Source organism: Excalfactoria chinensis, chromosome Z, assembly GCF_039878825.1.
Source record: "Excalfactoria chinensis isolate bCotChi1 chromosome Z, bCotChi1.hap2, whole genome shotgun sequence".
NCBI classification, from domain to species: Eukaryota; Metazoa; Chordata; class Aves; order Galliformes; family Phasianidae; genus Excalfactoria; species Excalfactoria chinensis.
Window position 1 is genome coordinate 8,319,692 of NC_092857.1, and position 26,862 is coordinate 8,346,553.

Here is a 26,862-nt window from a genome sequence, read left to right on the forward strand (position 1 = left end):
GAGGCTGAGGGCTCTGGGTGTGCCGGGCACGCAGCAGAGGAGCTGAGGGGAGCCTGATGGCGGCTGCAGCTCCTCACAGGGAGCAGAGGGCAGCGCTGAGCTCTGCTCTGTGTGACAGCGATGGGCTGAGCGAACGGCGCGGAGCTGTGCCAGCGCTGCTCTGATCCCTCTCGGCTGGTATCTGCTAAATATGAGAGCTGCTCCCCTCTCTCCCTGCATGCTGACACCAGCACCAGTTTATAGCACGCTCCTCTACCCACCCCCCCGAGTGGCACCAGCAGCACCTTGAGCTACTGCACGCAACCACAGGCACAAGGCTCCATGTACTTCCACAAACAGGCAGCCCGTGGCCCCAGGCTCTTCTTGCAGATTGCCGCAGGCACGGTGCCTCTCAGGACAGTTGTCGCTTCATGTTGCAACCCTCCATGTCGGGACACAGCTCTGAGCACCACAAGGATGTGCTGTAGCAATGGTACTATTTATTACGTGATCAGATTCAGATACAAAATAAGGGCCAAGGGAAGAAGAATGTCTAGCTGAGGAAGGTGGCAGCACAGGGCTCCCCACAGACTCGCAGACCCTGGACAAGTATCCCCTTTCTGGTGGGTGCTGTCCCATCAGTGTGTCCAGTGTCTGTTCAGCCCCACTAGCTGGAGGTCGCCTGCTCTGCCTTAAGCATCTCTGTGCTGGGGGGTTGGGGGTCCCCATGGGCTGGAGGTAGCTCATCCCGAGTCTTCACAGCTTGTGTCTTGGTCAGCGTGGTGTAAATGCCCAATGCCTGCAGGAAATGAGAGAGCCATCAGGGTGGAGATGAGACACACTGGATGATACAGGAACAGAAATGGTCATTTGTCCCTCAGGGCCCTGTGGGACAGCAGGAAGAGTATCTGCAACAAGGTTATGATGGGAGAGGGCAGGGTGTGCACAAGGCTGGGACAGAGCAAGCCCCACAAGGTAGAGAGGACCACGGCAGCTTCTGAAAGGGCTCTGCTCGAGGCCCTGATGTTGTCAGGCCACATCAACATTTTAAGGCAGCTGCACGGAGAACTACTGCTAGCACACAGCAGTGCCTTCAGGAACCAAGCCAAATCCCTGCTCTACATTCAGCTGCATGCCAGCAGAGAGATGGTCAGGACTTACATATCGAGAAGACAAAAGTCAGCATTTACCTTGTATTTTTACCAACTTGTTCTGCCCTCTCTTCTACAGCAGCAAACCATCACAGGCCTGTTTTGCAGCTAGGGACTGCTACAACAGGGACTGCCTGGTTTCCACAGGATGCTGCAAAGCAGCTGCTCTAACCCACACCTATTCCAGACCCACACACTGGGCCAATTTCCTCATCTCCACACCTCCTCTCACTCAGCACAAACACCCATCCACCAGGGTAAACCTGGTTGTCACTTTCACTAGCCCCCAACAAACAGGATCCCATTGCTGACACTGACCTGTGCTACCATGTGGGTGACATCACCAGTGTTGGTTGGCAGCAGGACTGTGTTGGAATCTTTGGCAAGCTTGGAGAAGGCGCTCACATACTGCTCAGCCACAGAGAGAGAGGCTGCTGCGCTGCCGTGCTGGAGAGAGACAGATCAGGCCCATCAGGAAAGATGCCAAGTCATGTATCACAAAGAGCTCAGCCCAGCCTGTCCTGCATGCAGCTCATCACAGAAATTTTCACTGCTGCTCAAGATGCCAGCAGACATCACAGAGAAAGCCATAATGAGCCACCCCAGCTTCAGTTTCACCTCCCTCAATGCTAGCACCAAAGCTCTGGCTTCCCCCAGTAGTCATGGCTTACCTGCTGTGCCAGAGCAGCTGCCAGGAGCTGAATGGCCTCAGCCTTGGCCTTAGCTCTGACCAGCATGGCATTGGCTTCTCCTGCAATGAAGCACAGCAAAATGCATATCAGAACTGAGACAAAGTGCTTGCAATAATTACAGCAAGACAATTTCATTCATGCAAAGCTTCCTTTTCGATAACAATACCTCAGTGTTGTTCTACAATAACCCTCCTGCTACCCCAGGCAGTGGAGGGGCCTCAAAGGCCCTAGCAGAGAGGAATGAGCAGCTGAAGAAGCCTGGCCCACAGCGATGCAGTCTGCTCTCAAGGAGTATCACCCCTCAGCCCAGAGCAGAACAGATCCCCCCAGGCCCTAGTGTTCAGGACACCTTCCAACCCAAGGCACTACCAGCAGCTTTGTTGATTTGTTCAGCTTTCTCAGCTTCTGACGCCAAGATCTGGGCCTGCTTCTGCCCCTCAGCCACATTGATAGCAGATTCACGCGTCCCCTCTGACTCCAGCACTGTTGCCCGCTTCCGTCGCTCTGCCTCCACCTGCAAACACACGTGCTGAGGTTTAACCTGGCAGGCAGCTCCACACCACAGCGCCATTCGCTCACTGCTCAGCTCCCAGTGGGACAGGGGAGAGAACCAGAGAAAAAGAAAGAAGTGAAAATAATTTTTAAAGATAAAAACTACTTAGAAGGACAGTGAAGGGAGAGAGAAGTAACAGTAAGGATAATCACATACGCATACAAACATACAGTTGTACCAAACAATTGAAACACAAAGCATTGCTCACCTCCCACTGACTGATGCCCAGCTCCCTCCCCGAAGTTTTTTGTTTTAGTTTTTTCACCTGATGTCATACGGTATCAAACATCCCTTTGGCCAGCTTAGGTCAGCTATCCCAGTACTGCCTTCTTCCACCTCTTTGTGCTTCCCCCTTGGCCCCACACTGGGAAGAACAGTATGAGAAGCTGACCATTAAACGCCCTTGGTTCTGCAGAGCGTTGTTGAGCAACTAAACCATTGTGTGTTATCAACATTGCTTTTTTCTCCTAGAGCCAAATTACAGCACCACGCCAGGCACTGCAGAGGAAATGAACTCTGCCCTACATGAAAGCAAAACAGCAGGTCAGCAGCCCACCTGCCACAGATGCTCTGATGGAACCTCACCCAGCAGAGACACAGACTTAACATCCCACTTGGCCACACACAGCTTAGCAAAGCATAAGAAGACTGCCACAAAACACTGAGAGATCCCTAGTGTGGGCTGGTTCTGTATCTTGGGATTTTAAAGGGAGCTGGCAAAGCTTGTGAGTACCAGGCAGGGGCCACCACTGCAGGAATAAGGATGGGATTTGTTCAGTAGCTGCGTATTTGCAACCAAAGTGCCAGCAGGCTTCCTTCCCTGCAAGAGGGCCCAGTGCTGTAAGCTCTGCACGGAGAACAACAGTGCTGAGTGGAAAGGGAGGCTTATGTCTCATTCTACACTGTTCATCCAGAGAGCCAAACCTGCATCTGCATAGATTCCTTCACACGCGGGGGCACGTGGATATCCTTAATCTCGTAGCGTAGGCACCGGATACCCCAGCAGTCTGAGGCTTGGTTGATGGCATCCACTATGTTGGCATTGAGAGACTCACGTTCCTGGAAGGCACAAACGAAACAGCAGAGAAAGAAATGAAGAGGATATGAAGACAGAGATCAGAAGGGATGCAGACACCTTCTGTGTGGGCCAACATTACACAGAAAAGCCCAGCTCCAGGAGTTTAAGGTAGGGTCAGATGCTGCCCATATCTCTTGGGGTGACTAAAACCAAAATTGCTGATACAAGCATCAGTGCACAACTGGACAGAAAGATCTCTCCCATGAATACAAACAGCTCCTGACTCCCCCCCCAGAAAAAAAAACATAGCATGGGAGCTACAGCCTGCTTGAACACGGTCAGCAGGACACATCACTGGGCTTCAGCAAAATGTTGTTGACTCAAGAGAAATAGAGCTACACCATCCAGGTCAGGGCACAAGCCAAAAATAACTAAAGCAAGACACATCACCGAGGAGCCACAAACAGGCTGAGTGAAACAGAAGCCAGAAGTCCTCTAAGCCAAAGGCATTTTGGTGTTAAATGTATCAGCCTGGTGGCACAGACTCCACAAGCTTTTGAGAAGCTGTCAGATACTGGCAGTTCCAGTATCCACCTCCATAGCTCACCCGAAAGACTCTATCAAGGGAAAGTTTGCCAAGTTCAGATCTCATGGTGGTCTGGGCCAATTGGGTCACAGCATACTCAGGATCTTCCACCCCATAGCTGGCCTGGAGAACAGAAGCAAAAGATACACAGTCTGTGGTAGTGCTGAAAGGAACCTCAAGAGAGGCAGAGTGGGTAAACCTAGCGCTAGGATGAAAGGTCTGCTGCAGGCATACTTGCTGAGCTCCTCCCAGAGAACAGCCCCAGGGAAGGGGGGCTTGTCCCACCCACCTGCATAGCAGAGAGCTTTATAAAGGATAGAGCACATGTCCCAGAGTAAGGCAAACTGGGAGAGGCCAGTAAATAGTGCATGAGGGGCTGCCACAGTGGCCAGCATGCTGAGGCTGCACAGAGCCCACAGCCAGGGCTGCAGGAAGCTGTGGGCTGCCTCATGCCCTTGGATTCAAGCTGAGCTGAGGGATGGTACCTTGTAGGGATCCATGACACGCAGATAGAGCACTCCATCAATCTGCAGGGTGACGTTATCTGCCAGGAGAGAACGACACGTTCTGTTTATCAAAGCAAATGCATGGGCACCTTCTCTGAGAGAATTAGCAGAGCTGGGAAGGGTGGTCCTTTTCCTGATACAGCAAGGCAGGTGTTGGCCCTTGGAGGCAGTGAAATTGCTCTTGATAAATTCTTTGCAATAGCAGGCAGGGTTGTTAGGACTGTCAATAATCACGTACAGGAAGAAGTTAACCCATCTGCTTGCACCTGTGCTTCCTGGTCCAGCCCTTCGCCAGGTGCTCAATCATTGGTCATGACACAACAGCTCCCTCACAGCTGGAATAGCAGAAATGCAGATCACTGTGCAAAAAGGGCTCCTATGTCCTCTACTAAGGGCCTCATTTTGACACAAGACATCCCAAGTCTTGAGATCGCAGTGTTTTATGCTATATTCATGTTAACAGACAAAAGGTTTAAGGGAGAAATAAACAGGATACTTAACACCAGAATTATAACAAATGTGCCCACCAACCTGACCTGAAATCTTTGCGTGACACTTAGAAAAAACACGGATTTTCCTGGTTGAAAACAGAAAAATGTATAGATTCTGAAAAAACAGGTCCCTTTCTGTGATGAACAGAACAAGGCAGAAGTGGAGCATCCCAGAGGGACTGATGGGGCTCTCCTGGTCACACTGCCATGGGAATGGGCAAGCCTGGGTCCCCATGACAAGGCTGAGTGCTGCGACATTTCTGCTCACCCCTCACTGCTCCTCGCTCAGCCCAGATGCAAGAAAAGGGGCAGGAGACAGAAGCCCTTCTTACCTAGGGTGACAGCTGACTGCTCTGGGACATTGATGACGATTTCTTTGAGACTCTGCACATAGCGAATCCGATCCAGCAGAGGGATGAGGAAATTCAAGCCCTGCGATAAAGGTGGGATTGGACAGCTGAGCCCTGACGCCAGGCAGGGGTTTCCCCACCCAGAACAGAGGGACGTACAAACGAACCCCAAACGCGATGTGCTCCCATTGCTTCTGCTAAGTTTACTTCACACGCGAGGGAGCTTAAATTACCGACTGCCGTTAACACCCCACCACAGGAAACTAGTCTGCAGTCTACGGGCAGCTTAAAGGGTCGCAGTCGGTAAGAACAAGCACGGGGCAATCGGACCATCCCCTCGACCCGCACACAACTCGCGTGCTCGCAACCGCTCCAAGAACCTGCGGGATCCAGAAGGGGAGAAAAGCGGCTCCTTACAGGCTCGAGGATGCGGTGGAACTTGCCCATCCTCTCCACCACCCAGGCCTCTTGCTGCGGCACGAAGAGCACGCCGATATTGACGGGAAGGCCGGAGTTCAGCCGCTGCGGGGCCGGGGCCAGCCACGCCGGGCGCTTCAGCACCGGTACGCGCTGCGGGAAGGAAGGGCACGGAATGGGGCCGGCGCCGCGCACGCCGCTCATCCCCCCGCCGGGCTGCCGGCCTCCATCCGCACCGCGCGGCGGGAGGACCGGGCCGCGACCCAGGGCTCCCCGCGGCCGCACACGGGGCTCCCGCCGGCTGCGGACGCCGCCCCGCTCCCCTCGGACCCCGACCCGCCGTGGGACGCTCCGACCCCCCCCGGCCCTCGCACCCGCAGCAGCCCGGGCCCGGCCCGCCGCGCCGCCTGCGCCAGCATCGCGCCGCTCCCCGCACGCCGCCCCGGAACGCTCCCCGCACCGCACCGCCCCTTCCGGGAGCGCCGCCCGTTCCCTCCTCCCGGCCCGGCCGCCTCGCCCCATGGTTCCGCGGTGCCCCAGGTGGGAGGTCCGGGCTGAGCTTGCAAACGTTTATTAAATAGAAATCAACACAGAAGTACCGCTACGGCGCTCCGGGCGGGGCCTCAGCACGGCGTGGAGCCAAAGCCCGGACCTGGGGTGCTGCAGGGGGAGGCCGGCGGGGTGCTGGGGGGGAGGGCAGGGGCCGCTTCTCACCTGGCCGTGAGCCCCCAGGGCTGAGCTTGAGGGACAGCCAGGGCCTGGCGGTTCTACCCGGCCCCGCGAAGGGCCACAGCTCCCGTGTCGTTCCGGACGGTGGCTGGCGCCCTGGGTGCACGCACAGCTTTGTCTCAGCCACACGGAATTGTTGCCCGCTGAGTCTCGGCCAACCCTCCAGGCTCGACCTTCACCCCTGCCCGCATCCCCACCACCCTGCCAGGATCCACATCTCCAACACCTCCACACCCCTATGACAATAAATACTAATAAATACAAACTTCCGAACTTTCTGCTCCCACCCCAGGGCCAGGTGCAGGTTGGGAGAAGCCCACCCCCCTCAGCTCCAGCCACACCTCCCAGCTCATAAAAGTCCTGGGCGCAGCCCTTGGGGTGCTCCCCAGTCCCTGCCCCTCCTCATAAATCCCCTTTGGTGATGCCAGCTCTGCCCCAGGGCACAGCTGTGACAACAGTGCTGCTCAGGAGGAGGGGTGCACGGGGTTGGGGACACTTCAAGGCGGCTGCGCTTGGTCTCTCCTTTACTCAATGATCCCCAAAGCACTGGGCTGGGCGCTGCTCGGTGGCCCTGAGTGAGGAAGAAGGGTCAGGGCCAGGGTGAGTAGCGAGGGTTCCTTGGCATCTCTGTGAAGGATTTCAGTTCATACGGGATCCCCGAGTCGACCTCGATTGACTTGCGTGAGAAAAGCAGCCGGATGTTGTCATGAAGGTAGATCTTCCCAGACTTGGAGCTGTGAAATCTGAGAGGAGAAGGATGAAGGAACTTTAGGCGTGCACGCAAGGGCCAGGACAGCCTCACTGGTAGAAGGGGACACAACTGCCTCCCCCTCCTGTGGCCTCTGATCATGACGGCCACATTCTGGTTGTCTTTGGAGGGAAAGGACCCGCTGCCCCTGGGCAGAACAGCAGCTTCCACCTCCTTGCAGCCCTTCAGTGCAAACAGAGGCTGGTCCTGACTCCTCTGCACAGCTACTGGGTCGGGCTGCCGTGTCTCTAAACGGCCAGGTCTATAGATTTGGAGAAGGAAACATAGGGAAAAGGGGTCTGGGAGCCCAGGGTGCTCCCAGGCAGGTCTCCATCCCACCCAGTATCCCTACCTCAGGTGCATCAGGTAGCAGAGGACCCTGCGGGGTGGGCCATTGCCTGGTGTCTCGCTGCAGGCCACGGTGGCCCTTTTCTCTTTCCCCACAGGCACCAGGAAGATGCGGTGGCGTAGGAAGGTCATGTGGTTGGCAGGCATGTCCTGGAAGTCATACGTCACCAAGAACATCTTCACCACAGTCTTGTTGGGGTTAAATAAGGTCTGGGGGTAGAGGATAGGTGGGTAGGGGTCAGACAAGGAATAGCCCATAGGTAAGGCTGGGGCATCTGGGGGTAACAACAGAGGACACAAGGGACCAGAAGAGTCATCCTTGCCCCACATCAGTCCCCAGGGGGTCTTGCATGAGGCTCAGCTCTTGCCCAGCCCATGAAATCCAGCAAATATTGCTCAGAGACACAACCAACACAGGTAAGTCCTCTCCACCCACCTACATTCTTGTGCTCCCATCTCATCCTCACTGCACATTTACATTCTCCTTCCAAGGACCCCACCAGCCTTGACCTTTCCCAAATCTCCTGTCCCCTTGTCTCACTCCCAGCACCATGGAGAGCCCCATGCTTCCTCGACTGCGCTTTATGGGGACATGCAAACTCTTGATAGTAACAGAGAAACTGTGGATGCCCCATTCTTGGAAGTGTTCGAGACCAGGCTGGATGAGGCCTCGGGCAGCCTGTTCTGGTGGTAGACATCCCTGCCAAGACATCCTATGACTTTCTGACAACGCAGTATATCCACCCTGAGAAGCAACAGGAACCCACCCACCACTCACCACTTGGATGGTTCCTGCTTTAGGAACGCTGTAACCCTTCTTTCCCAAGGCCTCCAAGTCAATCACTCCCTGGGGCAAAAGAAACAGCACATGTGAGAAGGAGACATGGATAGCCCAGCTGGGACCTGGCACAGTGCCGATCCCACTTCTTCTTTGCTTTGCAGGTTAAATGGGAGTAACCTCAGTGTGTAGTTGCACCCCCTCCCACAGGCCCAGCCCGTCTGTGTACCAGGAAAGGTGAGGGTGCGCTGTGTTCGGAGATGTCGAAGTAGGTGACGTCCACAGGCAGGGTGACGTGCTGCGGGCAGTAGGAGCCGCTGGCACCGATCTCTGCGGTGAACCCCTCGATGCGCCCCGATGGTGCAAAGCGCCCTTTCAGGATGGACTCCTGAGAAAAGAGGAAAGCATACGGACCTTCCAGCACTGCGTAAGGTGAACGGTCTGCACTGCAAGCAGGTGTCTGCGGACCCTCGTGTGCCTCCAGGCTCACTGGAGGGCTTGGCTGCACTTTCAGATAGAACACATTGATGGGCTTAAATCACCCTTTGACACAGAGAAGGACGTGCTGGCTGAGCTGTTCTCTTGGTGAACATCTTCTGGCCAGCAGAGCCAACATACATTGGGCCTTTGGAACGTGCCACCCTGCCCCATGCCAACTGCTGTAGAAAGCAGCTGGCTCCCATCAGGCTCAGCTTCTCCCAGGCCAGTGCCAGCCCAGTCCAAGCTTTCAAGACCAACCTCCCTCCCCAGCAGGCCACTGTGACATGGACACCATTACCTCAAAGTTGCCCAGCAGAGCATGGCTGACAGTGGTGGTGGTCCAGGATGCTGCAGAGGAACGGGTTCCCCTCCGGAAGCTGTTCCGGAGATGTCGCCTTGAGAGAGAGGAGAATATCAGCATGGAACTGGAAAGCAGAGACCTGGGTCACACATGTTCCTTAGAGTGCAGATCCCTCCCCACCGGGGATGGGGGGACGTCCCTTTCTCCTGCCCCTTTCCTCAACGGAGGTTGAACTCATTTTCCTAACCCTGGAAGCAGCCTCCCTCCACCTCACAGCCAGGGCTCTTGTGGGTCTTGCAAGTCAACCCAACCTGGCCACCCCACTGGGATGCAGGATGCTGGGACCACTGTGCTCGAGACCCTGCAGTGAGGCCTCGCCGCCGCGACACTCACAATTTGAGGCGCAGCCCACTCTTCAGCCTCCTCCCGACTGTAGTGCCATCTGCAGAGCTCTGGAAAGGACACGAAACCAGGAACTGTATTAGGGCAGCAGCAGGGGACTGTGGAACCCAGGAGATGCTACCGCCCATTGCCTTGCCCCACAGTGGTCCCAGCAGATCAGACAAGACCCTCCGAGGCAACAGGCTGAGCAGCACAAGGCATATAAGGGCTAAAGGACTGCCCAAATCCAGAGCTGGCTACAAGGGCAGGTCTTCACCCTCCCAAAGTGGCCCTGTTGAGGAAGGCAGTGGTGGTGCCTGAGCCAAGGGTGCAGCACGCAGCCTCCCACCCTGAAAACCAGGTCCTAAGGAATGGCAACACATACAACAAAGCTCCCTGGCCAGTCTGGGAGGGGTTCCATCCCCACTGTGCAATGTGGGCCAGGGTCATGCTGCCCACAGCCTGGATCCTACAGCTGCAGGGTGAGGGCCTAAAGGTGGAGACACAGTGCTGCCTCCTTTTAAAGGCACCCCCTTCCCAGGGGCTTTCCTTTCTGGAAGCCACACAAAGGGCAGCGCAACACAAAGGGATGATGGAGCTGGCACGACTGGGGAGGCGTAAGAGGCCGTGCTTTTGCACTACCGCCTTAAAATCTGCTGAAGATGGACAAGTTCAGGCAAATCCTGGTCAAGGACAGCAATCTCTTTGTCTTAGAGACACAGATGGACAAGGCCAGGGGCAAGAGATAAGAGATAAGCTGCAGGTGAATGGCCCTGAAGTGGTCTTTTGTGTGGGCTTATCTCACAGGAGATAGCCATCTCAGGGGTACTCACATGACTCTTAACCAAGCCCCCAGGAATGTCACCTAGGCAGGAAAAGAAGTAGGATGAAAAGGGCACGGACAAACCATGAAGACAGGTATCTGGCTTCAGATCCCTTACTGCTGCTCTGCTGCTGCTCATGGACTCTCCTGGGCCTGCTCAGTGAGATCCTGCTGCTTCCTGCACCACCTGCTCTGCGCTGACCAGCTTGCTGCCTGTGGCCAGCCACTCTGCTGCTGATCCCTGCTGTGCTTTTACCTTGGTCCAGCAGCACACCTGCTGCATCCAGGTGGTGCCTATCCCCACTTTACACAGTTCTGGCTTTCTTCCTACCTTTCCTATCGCCCGCTTTCCCCTCCCCATCACCCTCATTCTTGGTAGTCGCCGCTCTCCCTTCCCCATCTTCTTGGCTGATTATTATTTGTAATAAACTGGTCGGACCAACATTTGAACCGTTGTTTCTTAATCTCACGCTGGGTATAATATATCAAAGAACCTTGCCTCCCTCCTATAAGTTGGAGCGAGACAGAAGGCAGGACAAGGGAAGCTATTGGAGAGCTTCACTCTGCAAAGGCAGTGCTGGGGCAGACAAGCAAAAGATGGTTCACAGAAACGAAGGGTAAAGACAGATTACAGAAGCAAATATGCAGAGGCTTCTAAAGGAATGGGGATGGGCATGAGCTGGGATTATGACAATGTGGGGGGTGAAGGACATAAAGTGTTTTGAGAACACCTCGAGGACATTTAGTGAGTAAGTGATAAGATGTCCATAAAACACCTCAGAACTGGTTTGGGGGTACCCCTCCCACAGGGACAGAAGTTTACAGTGAGGAAGACTATGAGAGCCTTCGTGAGGGAGATGATGAGCCTTCATCCCACCAGGAGACCCCAACTGCTCATCACGCATGCACAAGAGGCAGGGGCCGTATGCTAAGTTCTTGCAAATTTAATGCGTATGTATATGAATTCCAGGAAAATCATTGATTCTGTATTAGTTCTGCCTACATCTGTTCCAAACTTTTGCCCTACATGGTGCAAGTTAGGAGGAGTGATCCCCCTTGCACCCAGTTTATGCACACCACTGAAATAAACATACCTGCTCTATTCCTCTGGGGCTATAGAGTCTGATTTCTGCACATCAAGGACAGTCACCAAAAAGGGCACATGGACAAGGACAGAGCTGTGTCCCACGCACAGTGCATCCCGGCTCTGAGAAGCAACCAGCCAAGGGTGTCTCTGCTTCTGCAGTGACAAGTGACAACCTACACACTGCCTGTCCTGGGGCCAGCCACCAGCCACTGCCCTGCTCATGCCTGTGTTGTGCATAAAGCCATGCCACTGTGGGCTATATGCCCACAAAGAACAGCCCACGATGTTCCCTGCCTCCTCCTATCCCTGCAGTGACACTCACCTTGGCAGTGGGAAGCAGATGATTCCAGAAAGGGGCTCCCTTGGCATCAGTGCTGCGGCAGGCTGTGGGCACTGGGTGGCATGGCAGGGCTCTCTTCTTCCTCACCAGCTGCGATAGGCCTTCATCCTCAGAGCAGGAGTCAGCCATAATCTCACCAGCTGGCAGCAACTTCCTTTTGGCTGGGCAGCTGCTGCTGCTGCTGCTGCTGTTCCCGCAGGGTGTCTTTTCCTGGGAGCTCAGGTTGCTGGGCTCAGGGCTGTGCATCTGTGGGGCCAGAGGCTCCTTGCACCCATTAGCCACCACCGGCCATTTCTCTGCTTCGCCAGCCCCATAGCTGTGAGCAGGGCTGCTGCCTGGCTTCTCTCCCTTCCCATGACAGTCCTGCTGGGTATTTTGTGCAATAGTGTGCAAATCAAGGTCAAGTAGGTTGTGGTCACTCATTCGCTCCCCATTCTCCCCGCAGTCTGCAAGCTGATTCCCCGGCGGGACAGAGCAGCTATCACTTGTGTGCAAAGTACTGTAAGCAATGTGCTGTGGCCAGAAGGAGGAGGTATCTTGCTGCTTGTCCTCTCTGTTGGCCTTAGGACTGGGACTGCTCACACACCGGTGCTCCACCACCTGCAGCCCGCTGTGGGAGAAGTGCTGGGCAGAGCCGCACAGAGAGAGCTCGTCCACCAGCAGACCATCCTCAAAAGTATCATCGTCCTCCAGGGCAGCCTGCCCCAGGCCCCCATCTCTCTTGCTGTCCACCCCAGCACCCCAGTGAGTTCGTTTGGGATCCCGCACCCCTTCTGGAGTTCGCTGCTCAGGGTAGCCCCTCTTGAGAGCTGAGTGACTGCCTGCTCGTTGCTCCGTGCTCTCGGAGGAGCTGGAGAGATGGGAGAAGATGGAGACCTGGTAAACCTTCTGGCGCTTGATCTCTGTCTCGTTGTAGCCCATGAGGATGCCATGGCGGGCGCAGCGTTGTGAGGAAGGCTCCAAGGCTGCCTCTCCGCTGGGTCGGGACAGGCTGGAGTCAGTGCTGCGCTCTGGGGGCCGGGACGTCTCTGTGTGGATGTGCCGCATGGAGCCTTACTTGGCGGGACTCCACGTGGAGCTGGAGTCAGGACAGCCCATGCAGCAGCAGGAAGGGGACAGTAAAGTGCCACAGGTGATGCTGAGAGGGCAGGAGCTGGACCTCTTGCTCAGGATGTCCAGGTGAGTCCCCCCGTATGGGGCTCTAGAAAGAGAAAGGAGTGAGGTCAGATGAGATCGTGGCCCTTATCCGGCTTTGCAGCCCTGCTGGGAGGCAGGCAGCTCTCCCCGGGGATGGAAGGAGGAATCAGCACAGCGTGACTTCTCCACAGAACCCGGTGGCATCACTCACCTGCAGGATCAGCGCTTTCCTCCTGGCCGGGACACAGAGAGGAGCCTGCAGCCGGGATGGAGGCTACTGAGGACAAGTCTATACAAGCAAGGAGAAGAGGGTCTGCCCTCTGCTGGGGACCTGACGAACTCGTACTGCTCCGCAGTGCAGCAGCAAGGCAGGTCAAACCAGTCCCAGGGGCTCAGGACTGTAACCACCCCATCGGGCACCAGCAATCTGATCTGTGAGTCCTTGCCAACAAAACCTTGTCCCAGCCGCATGTGCCAAAGGATGCAGGCTGTCTCAGGCTGCCAGCCCCACAGTAGGGATGGGAACCCGCCTGTGCAACCCAGAGGAACCTGAACTATTATCACACCTAGCTCTGACAGCTTGGACCAGAGTCCTCAACCACATGGATGAGCCGCTGAGCAGCACCAGGGGTTGCAGAGAACACCGTGGACTCCTGCACCATCCATCCACCCCTGTACTATTCCACATCACCCATCCTTGCTTGCCCAAAGGAGTCAACCTCCTTCATGATGCACAAGGCCTTGATTTTTATTCTCACCATATTTCAGAGATGTGGCCATGAGCTGTCTGGATTGATAAACCCTGAAATGTCTGCAAGAGACAAGGAGATGAGATGTCTGCATAAAAGTCAGCGGTGTGCCAAGCAGCTCCAGAGCCTGACAAACAGCCTACCATCAGCCCACGCCTGGCAGCTCTGCCCTTTGCCTGTCTCCACAGCTGCCTCTGTTCCTCCATAACAAAGGCCTAGGGGCAGGCATGCAAGAGAAGGAATTCTTCAAGCAGGTCACGGCCATTTGGAGACCAAGACCACGAGGGGTATTTTGACTCCTACTGTGATACTGAAGGAAAAGTGGCAGGACAGGGTGGCTGAACCCAGGAAATTTCTTTTAAGAGAAACGATGAAAGCGTGCACCATTACATGCTGGGGGCCAACCACCTGGAAAACAGCTTTATAGAAAGTGCCCTCCGATATCCAGGTGGATACCAAGCTGACTTTGAGCCAGTGGTGCACCCCTGCCACAGAGAAGGCAGGTATAGTATGTATGGTATAGCCAGCCTGTGACTTTCCCTCTGCCCAGCACTGGTGAGGCCACTCCTGAGATGGTCCAAGAAAATGGCCACAAAGATCATTAGGAGAGTAGGACACCTCTCCTATGAAATAAGGCTGAGAGCTGTTACTGTTCAGCCTGGAGAGAAGGTTCAGAAGGGATCTCATCAATACCTATAAGAACCCATGGGATGGTGGGAAGAGGATGGTGCTCTTTCCATTGGCATCCAGTGACAGGACAAGAGGCAGTGGGTACAACCTAAAGTACATCAGGCTCTGTCTGAACACCAGGACATTTTCTGTTATTGTGCATGTGAGGCAGTAGATCCTTGCAGATCTACAAAAGCTGCCTGTATATAGAGTCCTGGGCAACATGCTCTGTGCATCCCTGCTTGAACTGGTGTTGGGCCGGATGGACACAGATCTCAGCCACTCCGTGACGCGGTATAACCCCTCACTTCAGCCTGTCCGGGGTGCCCCCAAACTCACCTCTCTGCAGCAGAATCCCACTCCACTCCGGATCAATCTCCCTGTCCCAGAGCGGGCGGTCGTTGGCACAAATAGCTGAAGACACTTGCCAGCCAGGCACCCCCCAGAAACGGCGTGGCTGCCGTGGAATGGCTCCCACCATCACGGTGTGCCTCTGAACCCCTGCACCGTCCTCTCCAGCTCTTCAGTCTTCACAGCAGCTTTGAGGGGAAAGAAAAAAGGGGGAGATGCAGGGCTGGCGCGATACAGGTGCTCACCAGGAGGAGAAGGGCAGGAGGGTGCTGCCTGCCTGAAGGGTCACATAAGTAGAGATGGCAGTCTTGAGGTCCAGCCTCTCCCAGATGCCACATGAATCTACAGGCCATTTCAGGCAGTACTTTCACCTTATTTTTCCCTTTAAATAACAAACACTTTAAGATCAGCAGTGAACTCTCATACCTTGCTTGTGCTTTACACTCTTTACACTCTCAGGGCCCTGGGCAGCCTGAGTGTATGGGAGGCAACCAGCCCATGGCAGGGGCTGGGGCTGGGTGGGCTTTAAGGTCCCTTCCAACCCAAGCCATTCTCTGATTCTATGCTGATTCTATGATTCATTTTTGTGATCATTTCTTAGCTTGCTTTCCAAGACACGCCAGATCACCAGAAACCTCTAGGCCTCCAGCTATTTACTGGTCTCGTGTCCATCCACACTTTCACACACCATGCAGGACATTTTCTGGCCATACAAAGAAAAGTACTTGCAATTGCATTCCTCCAATAAGAGATGCCTGGAAGGGAGGGCAGAAACAAGACCCTAGCAGCCCTGAGACTAGAGGCTGGTTCCCCACCAATGTTCTCCAAAGCATAGACAGCAATCTCTTCACACAGCACTCACCTGCTCAGAGGTGCCCTTAATGTATGAAGATTCACAGATGAGCGCAGCTCCCTTGTGGTTATAAACCACCCGCACTGCAGCTTCGATGCCTGGAAGAGGGCAAGGAGGAGAATCAATTTGAGCAGCAGCTCATGGTCAACACTTTCACAGCAAGCAGGAGACCTTGGGCACCTCCACCCTCAGCTCGTCTGTCATAGGACTTCTTGGAAGCTCTGCAGTTCCAGGAAGCTCTGGGTGAAGGAGAAAGCACTGCCCATTGCTGGGGACTGTGTGCCTCCCTCCCCAACACAGCCTCAGCTGGAGGCTGTCTGGAGGGAAGCTGCTACTTGTCCTATTGGACATCCTGACCACAAGCACTGTCCCAAGGCCTGGAAACAGCAGGGCCAAGCAAATGAACAAAATCCCAGCAGGGATGCTCAGAGGCACCAAATACACAAGTACACCCCTTTCTAACACCCTGGACCATCAGATCCTACGTTAGCGCAAGGAGCACATCGCCTGATCTAGTCTGCCTCACAAAACATTCTGTTCCCTCATTACATTTCTGGTAAAATTTGCAATTAGTCCCAGTTCCCAAGAGCAGGCCAGCCCAAAAGCCACCTCCAACAGAGACAGGGGAGGGGCACCCCCAGTGAGCAGCCAGAACAGAGATGCAACATGTCAGCTCCCACGGAGCACTCACAACACGGCAAATCAGCACTGCAGCGTAACAGCCTCCTGGTCTAGAGCCTCAACAAAAGCTCTTTGTGAAGCTCAACCCCTCCTGGCATTCTGCAGGAGGGAAGGCAGGTGGATGTCTGCAGCTATGGGAGGATGCCGTGCTGCTGAAACACTGTGCTCTGCTCGTCTAGAATAGGGAAAGCTCCGACACTGGGTAGCTGCTTCCCTTTTCCACCTCCAGGGAAGATCTGCAGCACTACTTCCATGGCACGGTCAGCCACTGGGAAGCAAGATCAGCAAAAGTCAGCAACAGTCAGCACGGGGCGGTGGGTGGAAGCCACATCCTTCCTTTACGTGTCCATGCAGGATAACTTGCAGGTGTAGCCTTTGCTTTTTCCTTCTCTGTCCCACGCCCCTCTGTAGCCACAGCCCTTCCCAAGTTCTTACGCAGGCAAGCTGAGCTCTTTGCTTCCCATCAGCAGCTACCTCACAGGATAGACTGACACCACACCAAGTGAGGTCTCTATGCCAGTCCCCAAGGGATGCCAGCACTGGATAGTAGTGCATGCTCTTAGCACAAGGGGCTGCATCTCACCTTGTCAACCCAGGCGCCATTGCCCAAAACATCATGTGGGGAAATATCAGCACTCCACATCCCACCTCAGAAAGTCCAAACACAGAGAGACCGAACTCCTGCAGCCACAACAGGGATGGGGAGACATCACCAGGACGTCTCATCTTTCTCTTCTGCCAAAGCCAGGCAACTCCTGAACCCCACTTCTGGAGGCCTGGATGGGACAGCACTAGGTTTGAGTCTTCACTGCCCCACTGAACAGTATGGATACCAACCCCTGCATGCAGCACATGGGGCTCCCCATGTCTAAGCCAGAGGTCCAGCCCCTCCCACACCCAAGCAGCTGTGATTTTGCTGATGTTACACCCCACACTGATTCTATGAAATAGAACTGAATAGGCTTTGACCACAGGGGGAACTTGGCAAGAGCTTTTCCTGCTCACACTCAGCTCCCAGGGCAGCTGAAGGAGATGAGTAAGGCAGTCATCTGCCCCAGCCCAGCATGCAGAGAAGCAGAATGGCTGCTGCCAGTGCACAGGCAGAGCTCTGTATCAACCACATGCTGAAGGAGGAGAGATTCCCCCTGCAGTGCCACCAGGATCACACCCCAGCTGCGGTTTTGCAGGGCTCTCCCAGCACCTGGATCCAGAGCCTTCCCCTCTTCTGATAGCTTTGCCAGTCCTAGGGAAGGGCACAAGACTTTGCCAGCTGTAAGACACATGGTGCTAAAGCACCTGCAGGGAAGGAGGCACAATCCAGGTGCTGGGACAGAGACCCTGTGTTCCCTGGGGACAACGAGCCACCAGACCATGACGCAGGATGACACAGCCAGGTCTGGGGGTCAGGGACATGGCTTACCTGCTGCTTTCATTCCTATTAGCACATCCAGGGGGAACACAGGATAAACAAACTGTGGCCTCAGTCTGCTGGCAACAGAACAGGATGGCGGGAGAGGAAGGGGTCCCCGGCTGGGCGATGCAGCAGCTGTACCGCATGCTGGGATGCAGCCTGCAAAAGGATCTGTTGCTGTTTTAACTGTTCTGCACCACACATATTGTGGGCCAGAAAGGAAGTGAGGAGGGTGGGAACAGCTCTGCCAGAGTGGGGAGAAAAAATCTGCCAAGGAGCAGCCCTGGGACAGAGGAAGATCACCCAGCGGAACGCTTGGGGCTTTACAGAGGGCAGGTGGCCAGGTCTGAGCATCTGCACTGCCTGAGACGGAGCACCATGACTGCAGGCTGGAGGGGATGAGAAGGATCCTTGTGCTTTTCAGACAACAAAAAAATCAAAAAAGCAGTCCCAAACTGGCTTTTATGCTGCTCCCTCTCCTGGGCGGTGCTAAGGAAACCTTTGCAGCATCACTGGGAGTGAAGCAGAATCCAAGCAGTACAGAAGGAGAGGGGATGCTGTTATAGGCAAGCACAGAATCACCCTCAGAACAGAATACAAGGCAAGAGAAAAGGCAATGGAAAACTGCTGGAAAACAACTGTCTGGAGGATAAACCATAGCTCTGTTGGTCCTATCTGAACCCAGAAAAAGGAAGGAAACCTAACCACAAAAAGCATTAAGCCACAAAGCTCCCTGGCACAGGCTGAGAGCAGGGCTTGAGAAGCAGAAAGTTTCCAGCACACCCCTGAAGGACAACACAGGCATCAGAGAATGGCTTCTCCATGGCCTCTGCGAAGATTGGGTATGCCACCATCAGGAGAGATATAGATAGGTGACAATGGGGACACATTCAGCATGGTCCCTGGGAGAGGTGGCAATGGGAGTGAAGGCAGTGAGAGGGACATGATGGAGCAAACAGCGCCTGAAGGGCTGAGTGGGGTGGAGGTGGTTGTGGCACTCCCCTGAGCTTCAGGCTGGGGAGGAAGGAGCTCATGAAGTGGGAAGGAGGCAGAGGGGAGGAGTGAGGATGCAAAGAGAAGGAGTATCCCACTGCAAGGGCAAGCCCTGCTCTCAAGGGCTCTGAGGGAGGCCTGCTGCCACGTTAGATTTATGCAGCTGCAGAGCCTCACTCCATGCTGGCCCCTGCACAGAAAACAGAAAGGAAGCCCCAGCTCAGGGGCTGGGCAAGGATGGGGCAAGAGGCAGTGCCCGTATTAAGCTCCTGAAAACCACTGGGAACAAACCCCATTCCTCCCTCAGCCACCATCCCAGCACATCTCAGAAGGGTTAGAGACCCCCACATGCTCAGATACTCCCAGTCCCCACCACGGGCTGGGGTCTACCCCACGGTGCCTCCCCAGCCCCAGCTCCATACACAGGTGCCATGGGAGGCTGTGAAGACGCTGAGCCTTTGCACCTGACCAAGCCAGGAGAACACAATGAGAGCTCTCCAAGGAACCCTGGAGGCTTCACCCCTGGAGCCTGGTTTGCCTCACACACCTTGCCTTGGCATTTCACATACCGGCAGCAACACTGACAATAGCCTGCAGCGAGGAAGGGGGGCTGGCAGGCTCTGCAGGCAGATCCTATATGCGACAGCCACCTGTGTGCGGCTTTCCCCCACGTCCAACCCCCCCATACCAGCCTCCCCTCCATGCACGGCTGTCCCTCTCCCCCAGGATAGCACAGTCAAAGAATGAAAAGCAGCTTAAAATCCATCAGGAACATCAAGCTGCTCTACAAAACCGGCAGCATCCCCTGCCCACCCAAGCCCAGCCCAGCCAGGCTCAAACCTCCGCGATGCAGCCTACAGCGATCAACCCGGAGCCCACGGAACCTGCAGCACGCAGAGCGGGGAAATCCCATGCAGCAGCCGCTGGCAGGAGGACAGCCCAGGTTGAGGACAGACCTTTGTCTCTGCCTGCCTGTCTCGATCGCTGCTGGAGGAGGGGGACGGATGGGGGGGTGGGGGGGGAGAACGGCGAGCAAAGATAACACCCCTAGGAGGGATGTCACAGTCACGTTAATCACTTGGAATTCCAGCCAGCAGAGAGCCGGGCGCTGCAAATGTGGGCAGCAAATGGAGATGCTCAAAGCTCTGAAATAATTGGATCCTTTCACAAGAGCCGAGCCCAGAAACCAGCGCAGGAATTCAGTCCCCGATGGAAGTCGTGCGATCGAATAGGCGGAGAGGCAGGCACGGCACACACAGCGCTCAGCCGCCGCCGGCTCCGCACCCCCCGCGCCGCTCCGCTCCGCTCAGGTGTCTGCCCAGCAGCAGCGACGGCACCGGAGGGCCGCGACGGAGAGCCCCGCGTGGAGCCCGGCCGGGGCCGTCCCCTCCCCAGCCAACTTACTCCACTTGTGGCAAGGTGCAGAACCGCTGCCAACGTGAGAGAGGGTTTAGCGGAGGAAAGCAGAGGCCTCGGTGCCCTGCCTGGCCGGGAGAGAAGCCCATGGAGAGGAGACCTCCGGAGCTGCCCACCGGCCCCTGCGGGGCGATGCGCGGCGCGGAGGGCTCGCGGGCCCGCGTCGCCTTCCCGGTGAGACGCGCGCACGGCACATGCAGGCTCCTGCTCTGCGCCTCAACGGCGATGAAAAGGCACGGAGGCTTCTGCCAGAAAACAAAGAGGCAGCGGCAGAGCTGGGGGTGGGGAAAACTCTCCGCTGCCCGAGAGGATCCCTGCGGAGGCAGCAGGATGCTGCGGGGCTGCACCGCAGCTACTCACCCCCGCCAGCCCGCGGTGGCACCCACTCGCTCGGCGAAGGGAGGACGGAGGGTGGGACGGCCGCGGTCCCCTCCCCGAGGACGCGCGGGGTGGGAAGTGCCGGAGGACGCGAGCCAGGCCCAGGACAACAGCTGGCCACCAGGGGAAAATTCCTCCGGGCCGGCTTCTCCTCCCCGAACGGCGCTGCGCCCTTCCGCCTCGGGGTGACCACCGCGTGCTCCCGAGGGGAAAGTGCACCCACTGCCAGGCACGAGTTTCACCGTGAGCGCAGCGCCGTGGTCTGGGGGACGCTGTGCTGGCACGGCGGTGGTGGTCACCCCGGAGTGACAAAGAAAATGCCTGCAGTGGAAGCGTGTCCCTGATCACCCTGCACGGGGACGCGAGGGCAGGCTCCCAACCTGTCCTCCCACGGTGACAGCCCGGGGAGCAGCGGCCATGGGACTGCACAGAGCAGTGTCTCCATCCATGACCTCGGTGCCAGCTGCAACCTACAGGAGATTTTCTACTATTTGTCACAGTCACCCACTCACTGAATGGCCACAGAAAGCCAAATTGATGCTGGTGGAGGGACAGGACCACATCTGCTCTGCTCCCACACGTGGGCCATGAGCAGGGCAGCTGTATGCTGCGACATGCCCAATGGGTCACTGTCCAAGCAGGACTGGACCACTGACACACTAAGTGATACACAGACACTAAGATTAACAGCATGAGTCTCTGATGTGCCATGGGGCAGAACAGCACCCTAAGGTTACTGTTGCATCAAAAGACCTGAAGAACCATATCCCAACCTGTTTAACATGACCCCAAAGGAAAGGTGAATCAGTTACTGCCAATTCCGGGCCCATCCACCCCCATCACATGGGAGCATGACCTGACCTCACTGCTCTGAAAGCCCTCCAACCACCCTCAATGCCTAACCCTACAGGGCAGCCCACCTCTGCACCCCCTGCAGCACACTGCCTATTGTTCCCATCCCAGCCCTGTCCTGCACAAACATCAGTGTTTATGGCACCCCTGCATACATCCCCCATGCCTCCAGCTCTTTGCCTGTGCTCTGTTGCCACAGCTGACCCCAAAACTTCCCTTTTTGCCTCCATAATGAGCCTCCCTGGACACAAACCCCTTAGTCCAGACAGCGAGACCCCAGCTCCCATCCAGCAGAGCCACACCAGCATCACCTTTCCCCACCTCCCTGCCAAGTTACTGCAGAACGTCCAGGGGATGCTGCATTACCTGGAGTGAATCTGAACACAGGCATCAGAGCTACAGATGGAAGAGGGAGCAGTCGGAGCGCCTGCGGTGAGGAGGGTAGTAAAGATTGTGCAGGCAGTGCTGACCCTGTGGGAACCGTCCCTTCTCACCGCAACCCCTCTTGCGATACACTTCCCTTTACTGTAAGTGCCTCCAAGGGAGGTGCCCGGGGCACTCGGCCCGGCGTCATCAAGCTGCAGCCTGCAGATAAGACAGCAGCAGCTGCAGGGACATTCAGCATCAATTCCTCTCCCCATGCGAGACATCCACGTGGCACGGGAGGAAGAGATACCACTTGGGGCCCCACCCAGCTCACCCTTTTCCAGCTGCGATTTAGGAAGCACCGTGGCTACAAAGGCCAGAGCAGTGCCTGGGAAAGAATCCAGGATGAGCTATGGACATGTTTGGCTGTAAAGAGCTGCATGCATCCAGGAGGGCTACTGCGAGGAAGGAGTATTTCAGCCACAAATTCAATGTTCTGTGCCCTTCAGGGAAAGGCAAAATCTCTCCTTCTAGTGGGAACTGAAAGCAAGAGAGCTGCTGGCATTTAGGAAGAGGTGTCACAGCTATCACCTTAACAATTTCACTGCTGCCCAACCACATATATAAGTAAAATCATAGAATCGTGTGACTCTGAAGGGACCCTTAAAGGTCACCTAGTCCAAATCCCCTGCAGTGAGCAGGGAGAGCTACCGCTCTGTCGGGTGCTCAGAGCCCCTCCAGCCTGACCTTGAGTGTTTCTAGGGATGGGGCATCCAATCTGGGTAGCCTGTTCCAGTGCCTCATCACTGACTGAAAACAGCTTCTTCCTTATATCCAATATAGATCTCCCCTCTTTCAGTTTGAAGCAGTTTCTCCTTGTCCCATCACCACAGATACTGATGAAGAGTCCGTTCCCTTTTTTCTTACAGCTTCCCTTTAGATCCACACAGGCTGCTCTCAGGTCTCCCACAGCCTTCTTTCCTCCAGGCTGCACAGCCCCAGCTCTCTCAGCCTGTCCTCGCAGGGAGCTGCTCCATCCCTGACCATTTCTGTGCCCCTCCCCTGGACACACTCCAACAGGCCCCTGTCTCTCCTGTGCTGAGCACTCCAGCTGTGGGCACAGTGCTCCAGGTGAGGTGTCACAGCGCAGAGCAGAGGGGCAGGATCCCCTCCCTCCAAACGCTTTGGATGCAGCCCAGGATCCGGCTGGCTGGCTGGGCCGCAGGGCACACTGCTGGCTCACGCCCAGCTGGATCCACCAGTACCCCCAGGTCCTTTCTGACAGGCTGTGCTCTATCCCTACATCCCCCGGCTCGTACTGGCAGTGGGGGTTGCCACGACCCAGGTACAACACCTCGCACTTGGATTTGTTGAACCTCAGGAGGTTCACCTGGGCTCACTGCTCAGCCTGCCCAGGTCTCTCTGGTTGGCATCCCATCCCTCGGCTGTGTCCACTGCACCACACAGCTGGGTGTCATCCGCAACCTGCTGAGGGTGCACTGCATTCTACTGTCCATGTCACTGATGATAACGAATAGCATCAGTTCCAGAACTGAACCCGACAGCACAGCACTTGTCACTGATCTCCGTCCAGACAGTGAAACACTGACCATCACTCTGTGTGCAATCTTGCAACCAGCTCCTCGTCCAAGTACACAAGTTCCTTTCAAGGACAGCATGGGATACAAGGGCACTGGGATGGAAGTGCTGGATGGAGTTGTCAGCATCGAGAACACCATGGCCCAGACAATGCTTCAGGTCATGGAGGACCTCCCTTAGAATTATCTGGCAGGTGTAACCTGCAGGGATGGCACAGTACCAGTTGTTAGTGTGTCAGTGTGTCCTGCATCAAACAGCATGTCTATGGGACAGCTGCATCCACAGACAACGCTCCTGACCCAGACATGAGCCCCTGTGTCTGTCTTTGTACAACATTATGGGTCCCTGTACAAACCCTACTCACCACTGCTGCAGTCTGGTTTGCTGTGCTGCTGCTGCTCCAGCTCAGAGATCTCAGTGCTCAAGTACAGTATGAGGGATATCCATGTAACACAATGGGGCCCAGAGCAGTGTTGAGCAGCAACATGGAGAGGCAGCCAGGGGAAGGCAGTGTGCAGCACATGCATCAAGCTGCAGTCCAGCATCAAGAAGCCCAAGGGAAAGGCTGAGGTGAACAACTTGAGAAGGGAGCTGGGGACAAACAGAGGCTCATGGGAACATCCTAGACCTTGAAAACCCACATAAAAGTGTCTGGGGAGCCTGAATGCCAGGGGCATCCTTTGCCAGATGGGGAGGCACATGTTGCTATTGCTGAAGGTCAGTTCTGCTTAGGCTATGTATAGCCTCTTTGCTCTGTTTTGTTACACTTGCAGATAGGACAGGGCAAGCGCTAAATTTTGGCACTTGCGCAGGGGACATAGCCTTCTGGAGCATCAGACACCAGGGTCAAAGTTAGGAGACTCGATAAATCACAGAGAGAAGCTCTTTCTGAAGACAAGGCTGGTGAGGCTGCCAGCAGCCAGCCTCGCAGAAGGACAGGATCAGGAAAAGAGCAACCATGAGAATAAAAGGCTGGCAAAGAAACAGAAAATACTGGGAGCAAGTAATTCTTTCCAGACAGTCCTTTAGGCTCATCTCAGCCTCCATCTGCTCCCTATCTGCTCAGGATGGTCAGGCAGATGAAGCCTTTAGAAAGATTCCTTGTGCCTTCCCCTCTGATTGCCTCTGCCTCCAGGGCTGGGACAGGCACCATAGGAAAGGCACTTCCAGCCCTGCAGCTGGGGGCTAGCATCTTCTTCAGCAGTCTATACTCCCAGCAGAAAAGAATGGATGGTTTATTGTACTGTGCTTTACCACTGTGGTGTTGGAAATGGGCTTTTTATGCTTGAGGAGGGAGGGAATGGCATGGTCCTCTAGGGAGAAAGGTGCTCCAGCTATGAAACATGAAGACTAAGCAAAGAGCTGGGTGATGCTGCAGCAACTCTGAAGGTCATGAGAAGGACAAAAAAGAAAACAAAACGTGATCTGTGACAATTTCAAGTGCAATGAGGAAGTTTTTTCCTAACATCTAATTGGAATTTCCCTTGATGCATCTTGTGCCATTGCCTCTTATTCTGTTCCTGGACCGTTCCCTGGACAGTCTGTCTCCAGCTCCTCTCCAAAGCCAACGGCAAACCCCATCCATCTCCCAGCCTAAACAGACCTACTGCTCTCAGCTTCTGCCCCTCTGTTGGCCTCCAGCCTCATCATCCCCATGGTCTCACTTTCAGGTGTCATTGAAGGATGCTGCACTGATTCCCATCGCTCCCAGCCAAAGGTGCAGCCAGTCACCTTTGGACAGTTGTCAGGACAGGAGGTGCCTGCAGCCAGCCCTGAGCAGCAAACCCTTACAGTCCTTAGGGACATTGAAACAAGAGACTGACCTCTGTGCAAAAAACAGTGAGGCACGTTTTCAAGTATTTGGCCCAAAGCTCTGGTTGTCAGAGACACCAAGCACACACCTTAGCACCTGCTGCTAAATACCTAGCTCATCCCAAGCTGGGAATCCTAAATGCACGGTCTAGAAAGTAAGTGTGTCTGTGCCTGTGTGCATCTGCTGGGATAATTTCTTTCTTTCCATCCATGCTAAGAGAGGTTCTGGGCAGGATCCAGACAGGGCAGAGACCTGCTTGGTCTGTGTGGCACACAGGCAAGCCAGATCCTGGCATGTCCCTACCACTCCACTGCCTGAACCCTGCGTGTTGTTGCCAGCAACAGAACCCTGAGGATTCCCCAGCTCCTAGGAAGACCCTGCATCAGGCCCTGGGGCTCTCTGAAAGCCCAGCCCTGCAACAGCACCTGCCCTGTGCTTCTTGCTGACTCACTGCCCTCTGACTCACCCCCTCCTCCTGCCTGACTCACCCATTTTACCCATCTGTGGGTGGTAGGGCAATGCCACGAGCTCAGTGAGGCAGCAGCGGGGCAGCAAGCTGGTGCCAAGTACCCCTTCTCCCTCAGCAGCTGGCAGCAGCAGTGGCACCCTGTCAAAGTGGCAGGGCAGCCCAGAGTGGGAGTGGTGCCATGTGCTGAGACAAGGAGCAAGGCTGGGGATAGGTTTTCTCTGGGCTCTGAGGCTACCTTCCAAGCGAACCCGGTGGCTTTATCAGCCCTCCAGCAGCTGGACCCACCTCTGGTTGCAGAATGGCTACCCAGCGCTGCATGGCACAGACATGCCCCTAGATACAGCCCAGCACACCTTCCCACACTGTATACCTTCACAATTCAGGCATGAGCTTGTTGAGAGCTGGGGTTTTCTTGCAGCGTGGCTATGGTAACTCAGCATCAGCCAGCAATGCAGTCCCTGCAGTGCACACAGGTTTGGTCAGTTCCCCAATCTGAATGGTGAAAGCCACGTACATGATGCATAGCTTCACGTACACCTATCCTCCATGAGTCCATTTCTCAGACCGGGAATTCCATCAACAGCAGAAGCTCAAAAAAAAAAACAGGCTTTTCTCTACATCCTTTCCTCCCCACCATCTCTTTCCAAGGGCTCCTCAGCTGATCTCCAGAGGTGACAGAAGGCAGATCACCCATTACTGCTGCTTGCTGTGCTGGAACACCAGGCTCAACAAGCAACTCCATGGAGCAGAGCACATCCATCTGTGTCAAGGAGCACATGCCCAGGCTGTTCCTCTTGCTGAAGCAACACAGGCTTTGCTGGTACTGCAATAGCATGAGGTGGTTGAACATCACATATCCAGAGGGGTCATACAGACCCAGACATATTGGGGGGCACTTCCATCGGAGAATTAGGACCAGGCTAAACCATTCTCCTCTTCCTGGAGGCATTTAAGGCCAGGCTGGATGGGGCTGAGAGCAATCTGGTCTAGCGTGAGGCATCCCTGCCTATAGCGGGGGACTGGAACTAGGTGATCTTAAAGCTCATGCTAAGCAATCCCCTGCAACTGCCTCATGCCCTGCTTCTGCAGCCCATGCGGCTGAAGACCAGCAGAGCAGCCCTCCGAGGCACAATCACAGGACCTCACTGCCTTGTAACACCACATTTCAGGGCAGCAAGGGGGGAAGCCATCAGCAGAGATATTTATTCTCTTGACTCAGAGTCAGTAACATGCTTCTGCCAAACAAAATGCCAAAGGGCGGTGTGAGAAGCGAGGATTTGGGGCAATTACAGAAGGAGCACAGGTATTTTGAATGCTGATGCTAAGCAGCTTTGCTGAGCAGCAGTAAGTACACAAAGTTGGAGCAC

General features: G+C 55.3%; 2 protein-coding genes across 6 annotated transcripts in view; both read right to left on the reverse strand.

Moving 5' to 3' along the window:
* Nucleotides 1-459: 459 nt before the first annotated feature.
* On the reverse strand, nt 460-6,277 carry STOML2 (stomatin like 2). 2 transcript variants are annotated; one of them, XM_072359956.1, is made up of 10 exons: nt 6,209-6,277; nt 5,744-5,896; nt 5,309-5,408; nt 4,465-4,523; nt 4,001-4,102; nt 3,300-3,434; nt 2,192-2,336; nt 1,802-1,881; nt 1,449-1,577; nt 460-778 (listed from the first exon to the last, which is right to left on the reverse strand). In XM_072359956.1, the coding sequence occupies exons 1-10, from the start codon at nt 6,263-6,265 to the stop codon at nt 647-649; spliced, it is 1,092 nt and encodes a 363-aa protein (XP_072216057.1). In that variant the 5' UTR covers nt 6,266-6,277; the 3' UTR covers nt 460-646. The 2 variants fall into 2 exon arrangements, with proteins under 2 accessions (XP_072216057.1, XP_072216058.1); XM_072359957.1 differs by having other exon boundaries at nt 6,118-6,222.
* A 21-nt stretch (nt 6,278-6,298) lies between these two features.
* Nucleotides 6,299-26,862, reverse strand: part of ATOSB (atos homolog B) — a 33,912-nt gene continuing 13,348 nt past the window's right edge. Inside the window, exons 3-12 of one of the 4 annotated variants that reach the window (XM_072359952.1) lie at nt 15,527-15,615; nt 14,653-14,852; nt 13,107-13,184; nt 11,741-12,959; nt 9,521-9,579; nt 9,125-9,221; nt 8,576-8,734; nt 8,347-8,415; nt 7,573-7,778; nt 6,299-7,215 (exon numbers count right to left, since the gene is read on the reverse strand). In XM_072359952.1, coding sequence (XP_072216053.1) covers nt 7,062-7,215; nt 7,573-7,778; nt 8,347-8,415; nt 8,576-8,734; nt 9,125-9,221; nt 9,521-9,579; nt 11,741-12,805 — 1,809 coding nt within the window. In that variant the 5' untranslated portion in view covers nt 12,806-12,959; nt 13,107-13,184; nt 14,653-14,852; nt 15,527-15,615 and the 3' untranslated portion in view covers nt 6,299-7,061. Of the gene's footprint in view, nt 7,216-7,572; nt 7,779-8,346; nt 8,416-8,575; nt 8,735-9,124; nt 9,222-9,520; nt 9,580-11,740; nt 12,960-13,106; nt 13,185-14,652; nt 14,853-15,526; nt 15,616-19,442; nt 19,605-20,006; nt 20,254-26,862 lie in introns of those variants that run through there. The other 3 variants (XM_072359955.1, XM_072359954.1, XM_072359953.1) reach the window with 3 other exon arrangements.

Bases quoted from the DNA above. Each gene is read 5' to 3' on its own strand.
- STOML2 (XM_072359956.1), bottom strand. From the start codon at position 6,265: ATGGGGCGAGGCGGCCGGGCCGGGAGGAGGGAACGGGCGGCGCTCCCG. The intron at 4,524-5,308 runs GTAAGAAGGGCT...CTCTCCTGGCAG, and splicing joins GCAGTCAGCTGTCACCCTAG to ATAACGTCACCCTGCAGATT. The intron at 779-1,448 runs GTCAGTGTCAGC...CATTTCCTGCAG, and splicing joins TCACCCACATGGTAGCACAG to GCATTGGGCATTTACACCAC.